This window comes from Carex rostrata, chromosome 9 (genome assembly GCF_964058835.1).
Source record: "Carex rostrata chromosome 9, lpCarRost1.2, whole genome shotgun sequence".
Taxonomy (NCBI): domain Eukaryota; kingdom Viridiplantae; phylum Streptophyta; class Magnoliopsida; order Poales; family Cyperaceae; genus Carex; species Carex rostrata.
In genome coordinates this window covers 173,939-193,153 of record NC_135926.1, presented here as the reverse complement: position 1 = coordinate 193,153, position 19,215 = coordinate 173,939, and the positions used below count along the sequence as shown (strand labels likewise).

General features: G+C 36.9%; 2 protein-coding genes and 1 long non-coding RNA gene across 4 annotated transcripts; 1 reads left to right on the top strand and 2 right to left on the bottom strand.

Moving 5' to 3' along the window:
- Nucleotides 1-1,018: 1,018 nt before the first annotated feature.
- Nucleotides 1,019-2,354, bottom strand: LOC144559043 (uncharacterized). The gene is made up of 3 exons (XR_013513079.1): nt 2,235-2,354; nt 1,412-1,486; nt 1,019-1,309 (listed from the first exon to the last, which is right to left on the bottom strand). It is a non-coding gene; the product is annotated as an uncharacterized LOC144559043 (long non-coding RNA).
- Nucleotides 2,355-3,092: 738 nt separating this feature from the next.
- On the top strand, nt 3,093-8,590 carry LOC144559107 (glucan endo-1,3-beta-glucosidase 3-like). The gene is made up of 6 exons (XM_078308052.1): nt 3,093-3,469; nt 5,884-6,272; nt 6,624-7,071; nt 7,171-7,590; nt 7,688-7,715; nt 8,049-8,590. Exons 1-6 carry the CDS (start codon nt 3,412-3,414, stop codon nt 8,209-8,211), a joined length of 1,506 nt encoding a protein of 501 aa, XP_078164178.1. The 5' UTR covers nt 3,093-3,411; the 3' UTR covers nt 8,212-8,590.
- A 2,195-nt stretch (nt 8,591-10,785) lies between these two features.
- Nucleotides 10,786-18,792, bottom strand: LOC144559097 (Outer arm dynein light chain 1 protein). 2 transcript variants are annotated; one of them, XM_078308042.1, is made up of 11 exons: nt 18,150-18,792; nt 16,557-16,814; nt 15,967-16,209; nt 15,280-15,429; nt 13,750-14,684; nt 13,479-13,555; nt 13,055-13,136; nt 12,584-12,709; nt 11,944-12,050; nt 11,354-11,556; nt 10,786-11,237 (listed from the first exon to the last, which is right to left on the bottom strand). In XM_078308042.1, exons 1-11 carry the CDS (start codon nt 18,588-18,590, stop codon nt 10,998-11,000), a joined length of 2,862 nt encoding a protein of 953 aa, XP_078164168.1. In that variant the 5' UTR covers nt 18,591-18,792; the 3' UTR covers nt 10,786-10,997. The 2 variants fall into 2 exon arrangements, with proteins under 2 accessions (XP_078164168.1, XP_078164167.1); XM_078308041.1 differs by lacking the exon at nt 12,584-12,709 and having other exon boundaries at nt 18,150-18,789.
- Nucleotides 18,793-19,215: the final 423 nt, after the last annotated feature.

The window sequence follows — 19,215 nt, the reverse complement described above, 5'->3', positions numbered from 1 at the left end:
CCATCCGCTCGTGTCCATTTGCGAATCTCTTCAAGATCTCTGAAGGATGGCGGAGCCGGCAGAGGAACTGCCTGAAATAACCCGAACTGTCGAAAAACCCTCTCGCGAAGGTGAATCTCTACCACCCAGAAATGGATGCACCACACGCGACATGCAAAGAACGCCTGGTCTCTTATCCCGACCGAAGGTTGGAGGTATTGGTAACCCCTGTATGGCCTCCAGTTGACAACATTGGCCTTCAAACGTTCAAACTGATCTCGACATTGCTTTATGCCTAAGTTGTAAACACATGACAATTACATATTGAATTAACACAAACCTATATGAAAAAACATAATATTTATTATTAAAATGTACCTCTCCTAAGGTTACCACCCCAATCATGCGGAATAGTCCACTTTGCTCCAAAAGCCAGTCTCTCATCCATGACTTCGCCGCCAAATTGTGGGTTATGTGGTATGGGCCGGCCTATAGCAAACCTAGTCCAATACCACATCTGCAGTAGTAGTAATGGACCATGAATTGAAACTGGTTTATATCTGAAAATGCGTGACAACTCACGATACAGGCAAGCGAGCACAGCACCTCCCCAGTTGTAGTGGTTGACACCTTGAGGAATCAAATCTTCCACGAATTGTAAGTACATCAATGAGACAGAACTTGAATTCGAATCCGGAAACATGATAGACACGAACAAGTCCATTGCATATGCTCGTGTGTACTGGTTGATTATCTCCTGGCCATCCTGGTCATCCACTAGTTCCAAGTTCAACATGTTAAATTTTGTTCTCAACCGTACAAGACGCATATAGTTCTTTAAGATTGTTGTTTTCTCGTTGGGTTTACCCGCATGCTCCACCTTTTATAATAAAAATCATTATCATCCCATTCAAAACCATCATACACTTCATGTCCTAAGCAATCTAAGATCAATTGTGAATAATGATCATCGGTACATCCAGAGATAGCCCTCCCTGTAAACATAAATGTTAAACAAAATTATACTAGTACAAAATTTTAATTAATAACAAAAGTATAAATTAGAAATAAAAAATATGTTACCGGTAACAGATAAGCCCCACAAACAGCTAACATCTTCCAATGTCACTGTGCACTCTCCCACCGGAAGATGAAAACTATTCGTCTCGGGCCTCCACCTCTCAACGAGAGCAGTAATCAATCCTCTTTCAATCAGACAATGATGTACATTAACCATCTGATACAAGCCTAAATTCTTCAAACCTTCTTTCATCTTTTCTTGGTATTCAACGCCCATTTTGCCACTATCAGGACGCAGTGCATAATCGGGCTGGAATGATAATTGACATGCAAAAAAGTTTAACCAAAAATTAAATTCGAATTCTAAAATTTAATAAGTCAATTTAAATCCAAACTGATATTAAACAAATACCCTCGTATTCGCCACATGGATTTTAACTTCTGTTGGAAGCAACTGCAATAAAGAGTCTTCATCTTGCATTTTTCACTACAATATAAATAAATACATACAAAAAAATATTAACATGCAAATCCAATTCAATATTGACATGCATGACATGCAAACCTAATTGACTAGTAACATTCATTTTATTACTTTACATTATTCTACAATTACACTATAAAAATCTAAATTATACTAAAAAAATAAATCATTCAACAATTACTACATGCATGTACACTAAATAATTCTACAATTAATAGTTAAACTATATAAACTTAAATTACACTAGAAAAATAAATATGAATTACTACAATTACTACAAAAATCATTTATACTACAATTACTACATAAACAATTTATTTATACTACATGCAAATTACATACAAATAAATTAGTACATGCAAATAAATTACTACATAAATCATTTATTTATACTACAATTACTACATAAATCATTCATACAACTATACACATAAACTATTTTGTTATACTAATTGCAAATAAATTACTACATAAATCAATTTTTATACTATAATTACACCATAAATCATTTATTTATACTACAATTACTACATAAATCATTTATACATAAACCATTTATACTACTAAAAAAGAATACACATAAACCATTTATACTACTACAAAAAAATACACATAAATCATTTATACCAAAAAAGATAAAATTACACATAAACTATTTATTTATACTACAATTATTACATAAACTATTTATTCTAACCATTTATTCATAATTTCAGATTATTTATTAAAAATAAAAGAATTAAATACATACCGAACGAAACTTGCAGATCTGAAGCTTTTCTTGTTCTTCTTTCAAAAATACACAAATCTATATAATTAGAATTAAAATTAGATTAATTTGAAGAGTTAAAAAAAAATGGTGAAAGAACGGTGCGAGAAGAAGGAAGAAGAAAAACATGAAAATGGGAGGAGACAGAGAGACAGAGACAGAGACGGGGACGGGTTCAGTAAATAAAATATTTTAAAAAAAAAATTAGTTAAGACCGGACCGGCCATCCGGTCTTGGTTTTTAATTTTTGGAGAGTCCGGACCAGCCATCCGGTCTTGATTCGTTTAGAACTTTTGGATCTTCTGTGACAGCTGAATTGTAATGCAATTGTAATGAACAAAACCGATTAAAATTTTGGGAGACCGGAGGGCTCCTCCGGTCTTGAGTAAAGAAAAATTTTAAGACCAGAGGGCTCCTCCGGTTCTTCTGGTTTTTGAAAAAAAAAAAAAACAATCATGCTGAATCAGTAAAAAATATTTTCTTAATTATGGTTTATAAAAAAAATCCGTTAAATTAGTGCAATAGCACTAACCCACTTTATTTTAAATTAAAAAAAGAAAGACAAATATGGATTTCGTCTTAAATGAGACTAGCAACATTATTGTTTCTGGGGATAAAAATTGGGTTTGGAGTTTATCTTAAACTATTTCTCTCCGAACACACACAGGATTTCATTAAACACGAATAACAAGGCAGGTGGGTTTGCTGACGTGGCGATCAGACCGAGCAACGGTCATATTTCGAACTTTTTTTTAAGAACATCCTTTTCTTTTCCAGGATTCTCTCTTTCCTATAAACTCGAAATATTTATCAATTATTATTCTTCACACTCTTCACACTCCTGCCGCTGCTTGCTTCTCACTTGAGCCTCCTTTATTCCCTTCCCAATCATCTCTCTCTCTCTCGCTCTCTCTCTCACACCCACCAACACCAGCACCAACACCCACACACACACACACACAATTGTAACCTCCACCACTCTTGTGGCCATTCAAAGAAAGCAAGGTCTTTTCTTCATTCCCTTTCTTTTTACCAGTTTCCATCTCATCCGTTTCCCACCTCTTTCAAACTTTTCTTCGCCCAAAATTGGCAAAAAAAAAAAAAGGGAAAAGCGGAGCTTCTGGCACTAACCCTCCTTTTCTACTGGAGAGAGAGATCAATGGCGGTGCTTCTTCTATTGCTCCTCCTATCAATCTCAGCTGTTCATGCTGACGAAGGTGAGTTCCAGTTTCCTTCCCCAATTTCATGCTGAGTGTTTGTTTTTAATACTTTTTGGGGGAAGGGGGAGGTGAGGCGGTTCTGATTTGGGGGAAATATGGCCTCGAAGTTCCTCCCTTTCAATAACAAATTAACAACCCACTTTTTTAATTTATGTTCCTGAAGTTTCGTTAGAGATGAGGATTTTGTTATGTCTAATTGGTTTACTGAACCAATCTCCACAATCTTGGTAAAAAGAAAATATGTACGAATATTATCTAATTCTGAGCAATTAATTATCTGTGTGTAAAAGCTGAAGTCTTTGACCGTGAGAAATGATTTTATACTTTAATGTGCTAGTTTTGTCTCTTTTCTATTGTACACAATAGGGGGCTAGGGGCCTGAGGAGTTCGGGGGTATACTTTGATTTGATGCATGCATCGTTATTCGTTAATGAGCGCATTAAATGCGTTATTGAGGAACTGTTCTCGTGTTCTGTAATATACATTTATTCCTACTAATACGTTAAGTGCTGTTGTGGGTTTGTACTTTGTACAAATTGTATTAAAGCATCCTCTTTTACCTCCTTCCATTAATTTCTTTTTGTGCATGCTCCCTTCCCTTGTAAGGTGAAACTTAGCACGCACCCAACAATAACAAAAAAGCAAAAATATCGTGCATACCTTGCAAATGAAAAAAAAAAACATTTCCTTCATATGGTAATGCTTATTGATTATGTACATAAATTATTTACCTCAGGAGATGCCCAACTTGTTCCCTGAAAAAGTGATAATGGAAAAGGTTTTTTGTATGTGTACTTTTGATTGAAACAGGAGGAAAAGGTGTACTGGAATTCAAAAAAAAAAAAAAAAATATATATATATATATATATATATGATTTTTGCATGGTTATGGTTTCTTTTGATAAAATCATCCTCAGTAATAATCAGGTAGGCAATTTAATAATATGGTACTTAACAAGATCCTACGGGCTTTTCTCAAAAAAAAAAAAAAAAAAAAAAAAAAAACTTAACAAGATCTTGGATTGTCTGTCCCAGTCCCACGTGTAAATTGTAATTAACCAGACATAATAGGAGAATCGGCGCAGCAAGAATCCAATCTCCTCGTCATAACATGCTGAACAAATATTCAATTGCTTATGATTAAATATGTGAAATAAAAAAAAGGGTACCGGGCCCCGCTTAATATTATAGTTTGTGAAGGTACAGGTAGTAATAAGTAAAGGCACCTTTCTATGATTAGATTTCTCCTTGTAAATTCTTGCATTCCAACCAGTAAACGGCAACAATTCCTAAGGTTTGTTTTTATCTATTTGGTCTTAGTAGCCTTTCTGTTGTATTTTTATTCTTTTCATTGCAGCCTTTTTAAGTAGGATATTTATTTGATCTGGTATATACTTTATTTTTTTTTAATGGATGGTAATAACTGTATTTAGTAGAAGACTGGAAGCTGTATTTGGAGTAGTACATAAATGGGCCCACTGATACCAACTGTCTCTATCTTTTGTTCCAGTTTGGGCTTTCATTGGAATTTGGGGATCAAAAATATTTGTGAAAGCGACAACACAATGAAACTAGGGAGGGCCCACTTTCCCAGTCAAGTTCAAATTGTTTACGCATAAAGTGTTAAAAACCCTTCTTTATGCGGGCTATCCGCATAGAGATGCACCACGCTTTTTCTCGATTTCTCTACCCAATGTCAGTTCCCGTACCGCGCCTGTCTCCTCTGCGTTGTTGCTCTACAGCTGGTATCTGTTCTGCTAGTCCGCTCGACCACGTTAGGAAGCAAAAATTTATTTATTTATTTATTTTGCCATAAAGAAGTTCGTATTCCTGTTAAGCATGTTTGACCGTTGAAGGAGTCCATTAGTCCAATGAGTCTTGTAATTTTCAGGTTTGCAAAATATGAATAATAGATTGAGGAAATCTCAAGCTGCTATACTAGCATAAGATTTGACAGCATGGATGGGTAATGGCTGATCTGGTGCTTCTGTTGGAATTTACAGAAGCTCCTTGCTTTATTAAGAGTGACTAGAAATCCAACACTTTAATTTGCATATTAATGTACAACTAATTGTGTGGTGAGATTTAACAATGAAAAAATTAATTATTCGTGAGATAATGCCAAGACTAACTATCAGAATTTAACAAACTAGTTTCTAATTTTTTACTTTTTACTTTCTGGAAATTTGTTCATAAGAGAAAGGATTTGTTGCAAATTTTTACTCTATGCTTTGCTGATTTGTACTGGTTGATATGGAACTCGGCCGAATTTTGTTTCAAATTTTTACTCTATGCTTTGCTGATTTGTACTGGTTGATATGGAACGAATTTTTCCTAAGCATTCAAGTTCAAGTTGATTTAAACATGGATAAAAGATCTCATTATTCTTAATCTCTCATTTATATATGCAGGTGCGTACATCGGTGTGAACATTGGTACAGCCCTGTCAGCAATGCCATCCCCTACACAAGTAGTTGCACTTCTCAAATCACAAAACATCCGTCATGTGCGCTTGTATGATGCCGATGCCTCCCTCTTGGCAGCTCTAGCCAACACAGGTGTCCGTGTAGTTGTTTCTGTGCCAAATGAGCAGCTGCTTGCTATAGGGTCTTCAAATGCCACTGCGGCAGCCTGGGTGGCTCGTAATGTTGCCGCACACTTTCCGGCAGTCAATATTTCCGCTATTGCTGTCGGATCAGAGGTGCTAACATCAATGCCAAATGCAGCACCCCTTCTACTCCCAGCCATTCGGTTTCTTCAGTCTGCACTTGTTGCTTCCAACCTTGACAAGTTTGTGAAGGTATCCCTCTCTCTCACACAAACTCACATGCATGTGCACATGTACAGATGAACGCTACTGAAGCATGAAAGAAATGAAAGCTGAAGGCATAATGACAAAAATAATCTTGGCTTTTATTTAATATAACTTCTATATTCTTTTTTTGTTAATCAAATTCTTAGACCTGATATCAAATTTTGTACGTAGAAAATGCTAATCTTATAGAACACCAAAAGGCAAGTTGCATAACATGCTTGCACTGATATGTTATACAGAAATGGGATGCAAAATTTTACTAGCTACTCAATTTGTCTTAATTATATTTTACTCTCTCATAAGACCCTACTATTTTGTTCTCTTTTTCTTTGCCAGGTGTCCACTCCTCACTCATCGTCCATCATCCTTGACTCATTCCCGCCATCCCAAGCATTTTTCAACCGCTCGCTCGACCCAGTCCTCACACCTCTCCTACGGTTCCTCCAATCCACCTCCTCACCTCTATTCCTCAATGTCTATCCTTACTATGACTACATGGAATCCAATGGTGTAATCCCTCTTGACTATGCTCTCTTTCGTGCCCTCCCCCCCAACAAGGAGGCTGTTGATGCCAACACTCTCCTCCACTACACCAATGTATTTGATGCCCTGGTGGATGCTGCCTATTTTGCCATGGCGTACCTTAACGTTACTAATGTCCAGGTCGTTGTGCTCGAGTCAGGTTGGCCTCACAAAGGTGACCCTTCAACGGAGCCGGATGCGACAACTGAAAATGCTGATACCTACAACAGCAACCTTGTCCGGCATGTGATCAATAGTACCGGTACTTATATTGACTATGCTAGTTTTTTAAAAGAGGGGAATAATAATGTTCTCGAATAATATCTAGTAGGAGAAGATTAATAAAATTATTTTTATATAGGCACACCCAAGCACCCTGGCATACCAGTACCTACCTACTTGTATGAATTGTATGACGAAGACCAGCGCCCAGGGGCATTATCAGAAAAGTCATGGGGTTTGTTCGACTCCACAGGGTTACCTGCCTATACCCTACACATTACTGGGTCGGGTTTATTATTGGCAAATGACACGACAAATCAAACATTCTGTGTGGCCAGAGAGGGGGCTGATCCTAAGATGCTTCAGGCTGCCTTGGACTGGGCATGCGGGCCAGGGAAGGTTGATTGTTCAGTTTTAATGCAGGGTCAAGCGTGCTACGATCCTGATAGTGTCGAGTCACATGCGAGTTATGCATTTAATGCATATTACCATGGTATGGGGATGGGGTCTGGTACGTGCTACTTCAGTGGAGTTGCAGCTATAACCACCACAGACCCAAGTAAGCTTAGCTCTATAGTGCCTTTTGAGTTGTTGGATTTGAGGTTTTGATCTGTTTGTTTAACTGACATGGGTCTTCTGTTTCTCTTGCTTTGCAGGCCAAGGAAGTTGTCTTTTTGCAGGAAGGTAAGAACCTCCTTCTGGTGTAATTCATTATTCAATACTTGTGCCATACTGCTTGATTAATGGTAGTAAATGCGAGTTACATATCTATTTTTGGAGGGGAACTCAATGGTTGATTAGACTCAGGTCTGAACATGGTGCCAAGAAAGGTATCACAAGGGTCACTGTAATTGAGACTGGCACTGAAACTGTTATGGTTTAAAACAGTTTCCGTACCAGTATGCATTTCTGTTGCATACTTCAACTAAAACTGCTACAAAAAAAAAAAATGATAGGTTTATTTGTTCTATATACTAAATATTGTTCTGATACAATTCTGCTGGTATATATTTGCAGTGGTGGCAAGAATGGCACATCTTTATTGAACGGCACATCACTTGCTCCATCGGCCAATTCAACAGCAGACCAATCCGGCTCAACTCGTACAGCCATCTTAGCCGGCGCATCATTTCTCCAATTGTTGGTTCTGCTGATGTCAACCACACTTCAATTGTTGTGAGACAAGTAGGATTAGTGGGGACTTGGTATCTTTTGGAAAATGGGTGTGCTTTGGATCCTTGGCACATCCAATTTTTGTTTGCTGTTTCAAAGGGAACCTCCCCTTCTCAGCCCCAATTTCTGGGAACCGAATTCTTGTTATTTATCTGTAGTACAAAATGCAAGACGTTGATTTGCTTATTAGCTAGGAAGTAGGGAGAAACCTTTGCTCGAAAAACAAAAAATGGAGCACTATTTTTCTTAGATTATCCGGCCATTATATTTTTGTCCAGTTTTTTGTAGGAACTAGTGCTAGTAATTTGAATATGTATTCCCCATTCAACAAAGTTTTACTAATTGCACGCACAAGTTCTTACTTGCGCTGCTTGCTGGTCTCAAAATATATTAAAGCTGAAACTGATATATATTGTGTATGAATACTTGAGGTGAATTTTAAAACGCACGATGAACGGTTCAAATTCCTTTTAATATAGTCAGGTACAAGATGTGCAATCCTAAGTGCTAACTGTTTTTCCAAATACATAATATATGTATTTTTTTTATTTTAAAATAAGAATCTCCTTAAATTTTGATATTTTTTTTTAGATGTCTTCTACAAAAATCGAGGAGTCGAAATATATTATATCTTCTGATCTGTAATAGCAATAAACATGCAATTGTAGACTTCCTCAGTGGTTATTATTTTTGATCTTTGATGGGATTCTAGTTCTCCTTCCACCAAAAAAGCTCATTAAAGCAAAACCGAGGCTGGTGTTAGAAACAATGGGCTGTTGTTTTTTCGCAGGACCGGCCCAAGAAAAATGAGTCCAACAATAACTCAGACTTAGACCCAATAGGCTTGTAAAGTTAATTTAACCAGGCCCAATTTCTTACGTCTGGTTTGTTTTATCAAATTTGTTTAAGGGCATTTACGTAAACTTACCTTACCCTAATTCTCTCCTATATATGTTCTCGATCGCCTCCAATGGATAACTATAATTCTATCCCCGTCTTTTTTGATTTTCCGATTTACTTTCTCTCTTTCTGAAAGAAAAATTTAGTGGCGTTTTTAACACTGCTCCGAGCACTCGATTATAATTTGTTCTATGGTTGGATGTCGTAATATCGTAGATCCGATTACATTTTTAAGAGATGCGAGATCAAATCCTCTATTAGGATCTATGGACGTGCGGTTTTCTTTTGGATTCTCGCATTTTCTCGTAGATCCAACATTTCGTTTTCTTTTCTTTTCGTGCTTAAATCTTGATTTTTTTTGCTTCTTGTGGCAAAAGTTCAGACATCCCTTCATTATTCCGAATTTGTTATATGTTTTTCGTTCAATCATTTCTTTTAAATTTAATCTTGCGTTTCTGATTATCGTATCACTGTAGAGCTCGATGATGATCAACTTGCTTTAACCACACCGAAACGCAAACTTCTAAGGGGAAATCGTCTCTTTCAGTTTTTCTATTGCTCTGTTTTCTTGGTGATGCCTTGTGATCTAGCCCCCTCTTTCGTAGAGATTTTACATAAATTTCTCTTTTGTTAGAGAGGGATAGTGAAGGGATTGGTAAGACTAAAGAGCTGTTGGATTTAGGAAGTGATTGTTTTCTCTTATTGTGGTTTGTTATGTGGAAAAACCTGGCCTTTTTCTGAGAGCTATAAATTATTTCATTATTTGTTTTTGTCGGTTTTGAATACCGAACCTATTATTTTTTAAATATAAATAAAAGAATCAGCCGTGGTTGATGCAGATACATCAGTATCGGAATCGGGTACACCAGTACTGACACAGGGCTCACCCGGTATTGGAATCGAATATCCCGACGAATGAGCAAATAGCGTAGATCCGAACAAGTCGAATGTATATGCTCACCCGGTGTGTCTGGCATGACTGCAAATCGATTGGGCAAATTGCTTAGTTTGTGTCATTCTCACCCGTCGAGAATGTAACTCGTTCTGCCCCTATCTATTCCTCTTTTCAAGCCATGATATGCGGCTCCAGCTTCAAGACACATCCACTAAGGCAATACCAAATACTGTCTGAAAAATCAGTCATCGGTAACTGCCTGATCGGCCATGCCCATAGACAGTAAATATTTTTCTGACTAATTGTCATCTCTCACCTTAAATGGACGGGTTAGATCATGCCATCTAAGTCTCAATTTCTATTTTAATGGAATGGACATTTCCGGCCAGCACTTTTCTTTTCTGTTTATTTTTAGCAATCTGGTTATGGGTTATACGTGGATGTCTATTCCGTTCGACAGATGGGAATGCCTTTTAATCCAGATTTTAGAGAAATACCTTTCAGCAATAGTTTTTTTTTTTTTTGCTCAAGTTTGTTTATTGAAAACCTTTAACTGGATGGCTTTTTACTTTCAGGAATTATGTGAAGTATTAGATATTTAGTTGTCCGCTAAATTAGACACTGGAAAATCCAATAAAAGGCTCCTCTCCAAACCTTTTTCATCGAGTTTAATTAATATAGACAAGCAAAATTCTGTTTTGATCTATCTGTTGGTCCTACAAAAATGCACAAGGAATAAGCAGCAGAAGTGATATTAAGCTACGTATTGAACAGCAGAAGATGAGATTTTTAACTCAAAATTTGCACTAATCACAACCAGGAAACACACATACAAGTTATATATGAACAAAAAGGATTTGCTGAGGAAACCCATCAAAGAATGCTAAAGCACAGACAAGACCTATACGCAACTGTATGTACATCACAAGCAAGGAACAACAAAAAGAATGAATGAAATTGATGGAAAACTAAAACTCATATATCTAAAAAAAACAAAATTAAGATGTACAATGTACCGGTAAAGGACAGGTTGCTGTTTCCCGATGCACCGCCTTGAGTAGTGAAACAAACTTCAATAGTGTGTCTTGAGAGAACCACTGCAGCCTCCACTTTTGGATGTGAACAAATTCAGCTGCCTCTTGATTATTTCCTATTTCATTCTTGATCTCAAGGACTTGATCATCAGGATTATTCTCCACAATCAAGGTCATGCATTTGTTATGATGCAGATCCATAACCTGAAATTAAATAGGAGAGAGGAAGAAATATTTGATGGTGTTAGTCTCAGCAAGTTCACAACACAATTTATTTTGGCAAAGAAGTCAACAAATCAAGGACTAGAAAAGGAGATTACTATTTCTAGAATGTTCCTGATTGGGCAGCATGAATCAAGAGAGAAGTATGGAGAGGATGATGATGACATAGAAGGCGATGGTGGTGGCGGTAGTTGTGATGATGCCATGTCACTATGAAAGGAGCCAAAGCAAATGACGTCCTCTATACACAAAATAACATGCCCTTCTATCAAGAAAATAGATCTGGATTCCCATGACCCACCTGACCGGAAGAAACAAGTGCATCTTAGAGATGAGCATTACAATCTGATCCCTAATCTTGTTATTTCATCTTGTTTGTGTTCTTTTTTCAGAGCTATTTTGGTGATAAAGTGAGGCGATAATTAGGAAAAAGTGTTACCACAAGATCCTTGGTTAACTAGATCTGGCTAACCACAGCTAATTAGATTTAAAAAAACAAAAGAATAAGCGGCAACAAGTTGTGTTTGATGGTGCCATGAAACTGCAATCATTGCTTTAGCGCTTCTATATTAGAACAAAAGCGTAGAAACTTCAAGTTCTAAAATAATCATAACATTTGCGCAAGTCTGAATCAGGAGTGGAGAAACAAACAGTGATTAAAAAGAACTTAATATTTGACATAGCTTACCTTCAATGTCATCTTTCCAAAGTAACAAAGGGGAATATAGCTGAACCCCCATCTTCAAATCACTGCATAGTTCTTTTTCAAGCAATTTGATCTGGACCTGCTCCCAGCTGGTATTCAAATTAAAAAGCAAAAAGTAAGCTTATGTTCAGGGATAAAAATCTTGCATTTGTGTTTGAAGTTTTGAACCTACATTAATACAAACTGGATGCTTAACAGACATGTCTGGATTCAGCAGTAGAGGTGGTGGATCTGCAACTTATTGTAGATGCTGACAAACAGGGATCCACATGGTTATAAGTTATAACTAGTATGAGGTCCCTTTGTGAGTGATTCCCAACTCATGTGCATACATACATTCTAACAACAAACACATGCAGAAATGATCCTTGTCCTTTGTCGCATTTCTGTAGGTTTTTTTCCCCTCTTATATATGTAGGGACATTTTAGGTTTATTTTCTTCTGTGGGGGGAGGGGTTCAACATTACTATACCTACTCTGCAAATTCTGTCGTGTAGATCGTGTCATGTTTTATTCTAGTGCATAAAATGAAGATGGAACAAAATCTCAATCTCTAAGACCTAATAACATTATCTCAATCTCGTAAGTACAATAGAAGTACTTGACAGAATTGATGGATCACCTTTGCAGTGCAATCTCATTATCAAAGGACGGTGAAGCGCAGATATGTAAGAGAGAGAATAGGTCCTGTGCTTTCTCAAAAGTTCTTGTCAAGAACAAGTAAGTTGTGTCATCCATCATATGCATTCTACAGCCACAAAAACAAGTACGTTGATGAACAAATGAACATGGAAGAAAAAAAAGGGGCAACCAGATAGCTAAATCACAGGGGTTATACTGTAAGCAAATATGGCACAGATACATGACATGGCATGTCATCAGCAAAACATTTTAACAATCTGTATAGCGACCAAAGGAAAACTACAATATAGTATACAGCAGATAAAAATGGTACATGACAAAAGAAGCGCTAATAAGAGTTAAGAGAGGGTTCGGGGGTTGGGGTGGTAGTTTAGAAAAATCAGAAGTCATAACCATTATAACAGAAAGGTGTTACATTACAAGAGCTCAAATTATTTTTGTTGGATCATACCTAAAAGCTTGGAGGCCTAACCCAACCACAACCAATTTTACATCCTCAAGCTTATAGCTTCCCAAAACCTCTGGGAAAGTTTCTGTTAAACAATAACAAAGTTATTCTCAGATATCTGATTTCAATCGGGGCTAATAAACTACTAATAAAGATTTAAAAATAGTACAGACTTCGAATTAGAAAGTAGAAAGATGAGGCTTCGCACTGCCACACTATACCAATGCATGTAAACATCTACATAAATAATCACAAGGTCCCAAGATGGCAGAACATTTCTAACTTGAGGCCTATTACATAAAAAAGAAAACCCTCAAACCAGTTACCAGACTTTTGTACAATTACAGTATTAGACCAGACAACAATCTTATTGAAAGAAAAGATAGACGGGGAAAACTAAACTAAAACCAAATTAATTAAAACTAACCTCGAGCACTAGGTGTAGGTTCCTCAGTCAGTATTAGATACAACTTGTTCTTAGTACTTCGTAGCAATCCAACTTTTCTGCAGAAAGTCAAAAGACAAAAAAGTTATCACAAGAACCTACAGGGACAAAATTCTGCAGAGATGCAGGTATTAGATACATAAATATTTAACAGAAAAAGAGGGTAAAAGAAAAATCTCCGTACACAGAAATATTTCTATGTTAATAAACAAAATAGTATTTCCTAAAAAAATAAAATAGTAAAAGTAAATACCTCAGCACACCTCTCTGAAGTACACATTCACAAAATGTGACATCTTGACAAATCTCTGCATTATCAGTATCTGCCACCTTCATCTGAAAAAAATGTTTGACACCTTCACATAGCTCTCTTTCACACAAAATATCATCTTCTTCTCCTATTGAAGAACTACATTCACCAGATGCACTCATAACGCCTTTACCATTGTTTTCAAAAGGGCTTTCAAGATCTCCATTTTGGCCCTCTGAGAGAGGAACTATCCTTCTCCTGGCCTTTCTCTTTACTTGAACAACCTCCTCATATATCTCATCACAAGTATCTTCCCCATTACAAGGCACTGAGCTCATAAATACATTTTCAATAACTTCATCATCAGAACTAGATGCATACAACTCACAAGAGGTGTCTTCATCTGAACTGGTGTCCCCACTGTCTGACCAACCAGTTGACAATTGCATCTCATCCGAGAACAGTCTCTTGAGTAAAACGTCCTCCATATACTGAGGTGGAGGAGCTTGGCTATCAGTTGAATGTCTTAATTCCAAATTCCCATCTATAGCACTACTTCCAACGGTTAAATGTGGTCTTGACTCGTCTTTGACTAACAGGTCAGAATCCAATGACTGGTCACCCTTTGAAGAGCTTCCAACTATAAATTTCTTCCCATTTTCGATTGTTGCATTAGTGGTATTTGGCTCAGCAGAGGAATCGTCTGAGGCTTGATCTATCAACTCCTTGAATTCCCTTAGCCAATACACAGACTTCTCTTTCTTCATGTACTCAGCCTTGTTTATCAAGCTTGTTACCTTTGATTCGCAATCACAGGCAGGTGTATTTCCGTCTTTTCTTAAGCTGGTGTCAGTGTCACTTGCTAGTAATGGTTCCAGCTCCGTGGTCTCATCATCACTTGTGTGTTCCTCTATGCAGGCAACTCGTGAGTTCTTTTTCTGTAAACAAGGAAAAAAAATATATATCTATAAGCTTATCATTAAGTTTAGGCTCTTCAATTCAAACTAATTTATCCAAATAATAAGTGGCAGAAACTTGGCTATTATGCTTTGTGCTAGGGCAGAATCTCAACTTCCAAGGGAGCTACCAAATTAATACCTGTGCACTTTTTTTTCTCCCTTCTATTTTGTTGATGTTGTTACAGGTGAGATTATAGTTCTGCACTTTTAGGGCGAACCAATCACCCCCCCCCCCAAAAATAAAATAATATAAAATAAAGAAAAACCTCTAGCAATTAGTGAGATAAAGTCATACAGGCACAGCAATTTCGTTGGTGCAATCTTAGAATTTCCAGGTCTGGCCAAACTTAACTCAAAGGTTTCACACATTAGTCTAGAAAAAGGCTCCTGTTAAACCAGTTGGTCTAAAGAACCCAAATCCTGGCCAGGTTAATTTAATCCAACTTTTTGAACAGCCCCATCATGCAAGCTATATGAAAAAATGGATCTGAAATAGATTAAAAAAATGGGATGTTTGGTAACCCTTCGTGCAAGGACAAAAATTAAACAATGAAGAACAATAATAATCATGAACCTTGGTATAACTCTGACCACTCTCATTTTCCGGGTCATCTTTTGCTGGAAAATAAAATCCATAACCGGCTGGCTTTTTATGCCTGTTTGCAAATATCACATGCCTCTCCCAGGCTTCTCTCGCAGTGATGTTCTTATCATCAAACTTCAACTGAAAAAAGTGTAAATCATCAGGATATTATCTCCAGCTTATATTCTGAAAGGACTCTCAGGAAAGTAATTATCAGAAAAGATGGAGAAAGCTACTCTCTACTAGCTTGTATTTCATTTATACTATTATTACTTCATCGCATATTTTTGTAAGTCAAGAATGGCATTCCAATCTCCTATTGCTCCAGTACCAAACAGACTTTGGAGGAACCAGACATGCTGGTACAATGCCGAACATGCCAGAATGACATTCCTTTTCCATAATTAACGAGAATTTAACTTTATATGTTTCACAAAAAGGAACTATAGGTTCTTGAGTGTGATCTTAACACGTATAATCTGAACTGGTCTGAGGTTGGTGACGGCATTGGTTGAAGTTCCTCCCAACAACTGAATCCACAACATGGTTATTGGTGCGTTGAAAAACAATCACACTAATTAGTAGGCCAAAAGAATTATAAAGAATTTTATTTAACTTCAAACAGGAATAAAAGATGCACAAATAGAAAAGATTGAAAAATGATGAGCAAATACATACTTTAACAGGGTCAGATAAAAAGCTGAAGATGTGAGCTCTGTACCACCGTGCATAGCAAATGGGGTTCCCTTCCAGCCAGAGGCTCTCTAGCGACAAAAGGCTGCCTAATACTTCCAATTCTGAAAAACTGGAGATGATGTTACAGGAGAGATCAAGGTCTACAAGCGACTTCATATACTCTAGCCCACGCAATGAAGAGAGTGCATTATTTCTCAAGTTGAGTTTAACAATCCGAGTAGAAACCTACAAGTTCATAAGAAATCTAAGGGCTATGGTATTTTGAAGGAAAGAAGTATCAGTCTTGCACTGACGATCTGAAATCATGCTTGCTGTGTATTTTTAACTTTAGGATATGTTTTAAGAAATATCTTCCTAGAAAACATGGTTGAAAAACTTCTCTCTAGTGTTTAATTACATTTAATAGAGAGAATTCAACAAAATTAATTGCTAATTGAAACATGTTAAAAAATAAAAGAAAGAATTCAGACCCTTGATAAACTCTCAGTCAAATTAACGACGCACGTCTCTTTTTCATTGTCACCCAAAAATATTCCATAACCTTAATAAGTATCTTGCAACATTAACTTTACCTCACTTAGCATTGTTATAGACCGAAGTTGATTGAACCCGAGATCCAAATGCCGCAATTTGACGCACTTCTTTAGATTGTCAACCTTTGTGAACCGGTTGCGGCTCAGATCTAGGGTTTCAACAGACGGAAGAAGTTGTAATGAATCATCCATCAAAGCCAAACTGTTGCATGCACATGAAACCAAGGAGAGCTTCTTCCATTTTGGTGAATCCTTTATGTCAATAATTCTGCTGGCAAATACATGCCTAAGAGAATCCTAAACAATTAAAAATTTAAAGAAAAAGCTTGTTAGATGCATGTACAATAGACCGTGGTCATGCTTATTTCCATTTTGTGTGTTTGATGTAGCTATTTATTACTGTTGAAACCTTAAAGAGATTTTGACTTTAAAAGATTCAGTATCAGAATATGAATGACATGGCGTCCTTTAATATTAGAAACTGCAATCAGTGGTTAGATACAGAACTAACTGCTTGTTTAATTAACCCTAGTGGTTGAATATTACCTCACTCTTTATTATATTGCAAACTGTGATATGAAATTTGGCATTTATAATTAGTAGGGAACTGAGAGGTAATAGCACCACCTAAACAATACAAACGGGGGCACATAATGAGCTTTTTGCGCAGGTTTTGATATTTTGGCCATTATCCAGTACTAAAGTTGTTTATATCAGCTACCATCTGGTATCCACTGATAATATTAATCTTTTGGTCATTATCCAGTGCTAAAGTTGTTCAGGTAAGTGACCATCATCCACTGAAAATAGATCTAATCTGCCTGGTATATGAGTCATCATTGGTTGGATTATAGGATTCAAGCACTAACATCTCAATACCAAAATGAAGGAGACCACATAGAGATTGTTTGAGAAAATTACTGGGTTTGTTTTTATCTAAAAATTTTCTTTATCAGAACTAAAGAATGCTTGAGCTATGTGCATATGTATCCTAACTCGGAAAAACTAAGTACAGCTTGCACATTATATGTAAAACACCTAAAAAATGAGGTGTCATTGAATACATATTTTAGGAATAAGTAGAAAGCAAGGCTTTACTTGTGATTAGTTAATTTCTTATGTTCTTTGAAATACTTATGTACAAAGTAATTTCGCAAAAGGTGTTCTCTTCAGGTTAAAAAGGAAAAAAAAAAATTGAAAGCATTGACAGCAGAAAATCAGATGATTTAAGACAAGCTATGTAAAGCTAGACTCTTCATGAAGAATTCTGTAACTCCTCGATTTCAACAAAGGTCAAAATTTACTTAAGGGCAACATAATTGAGTACCAGAGTTAAAAAAAAAAAAAAGTTAATAGGAGATATATTCCACGAGAAGACATCTGCTTTGCAACCCAAAAGAGTTTTGAAAATGACAATGATAAAAATAGTAGCAAAGCAGAGCAAATCAATCCTAAATCGCCCAAAATAAACATTTTTCACAATGTAACGACTAGCATAATTGGGATCGCAATCCAAGACTCGTATTTTATAAAATAAGATAAACTCTTATTCAATTAGCATATGAAACAACCATACGATATCCCCAATTCTTCCAAATCCAACATGAAATTTTTTCCACAAAATCTACTAACCGTTGAATTATGGCAAACCAGTCTCTCCAAAGTATGCCTGAGCTCAAGCAGCCCTTTCGGTTCAGCCTTGGACAAGTCACAACCCCGCAATTCTAAGACCCGTAATCTGCTGAATGGCACGAGACAGAGAAGCGAAGGATCCCGCTTGTTATTCCCCAGCCCAGATACGACTTTTAGCGAGGTAAGCAAACCAAGAATCCTTCGGAGCCTCTCGAGCGCGCGGTGGTCGCCCAAATCCGCCACATAGGATCGGAGATAGTCGACTGGGGCTACAGAGAGGAGCGTCTCTATCTCTCTCAACGACTCGAGTCGGGAATAAACGTAGTGGAGCCCGACTGGATTTAATTTTAGGGTTAAAGTTCCGTCAAGGAGCTGGGCAGCGTGGCTGTCGACGAACCGGACCAGATGGTCGAGGTACCGGTCTCCGGATAGAATTGACATGGTCGGACGTTCTAGGGTTTTGGATTCAAGAAATATAGGGGAAACAGGATCTGCGCCATTGGCGAGAGAGAGAGAGAGAGAGAGTGAGGGAGATGGTATTTGCCGCCATTGGCGAGAGAGAGAGAGAGAGAGGGAGCGGAGAGGAATGGCGAAGAGCCGAAGACAGCGCGAGACCTGAGATGTAACGGAATGTCGTTTTGGCTCGATGATTGGGTGTTACCGTGTAATTACACTCTCCAGTTTAGTTTTCTAAACTGGAGAGTTCATAATTTCGTAACTTTCGTTAGTTTCACCGTTATTTTTCAAATAGAAAGCGAAATCTTTTCCGTTACATAACGTTAGTCACGTATTAATCAAATATTAGTTGACTGATTATATTTAGTGACGTGTACTGGTACGTATATGATTATTTTTGTAACATTAAATTTGTTAAAAAAAAAAAAAAAATTAAATTAGTTGGATGGAATGGATTGATCGGGTTAATTGTGTTAATGTGTGGACTCGAAGATGGGAGTTGTGGATGACAAATGGGTTCCATATTAGTTTTTGTAATTTTTGAATGAGGTACTTTACTACACTTTATATAGCAAAGTAGAAAAAAACAAATCATACTACCTCACAAGTC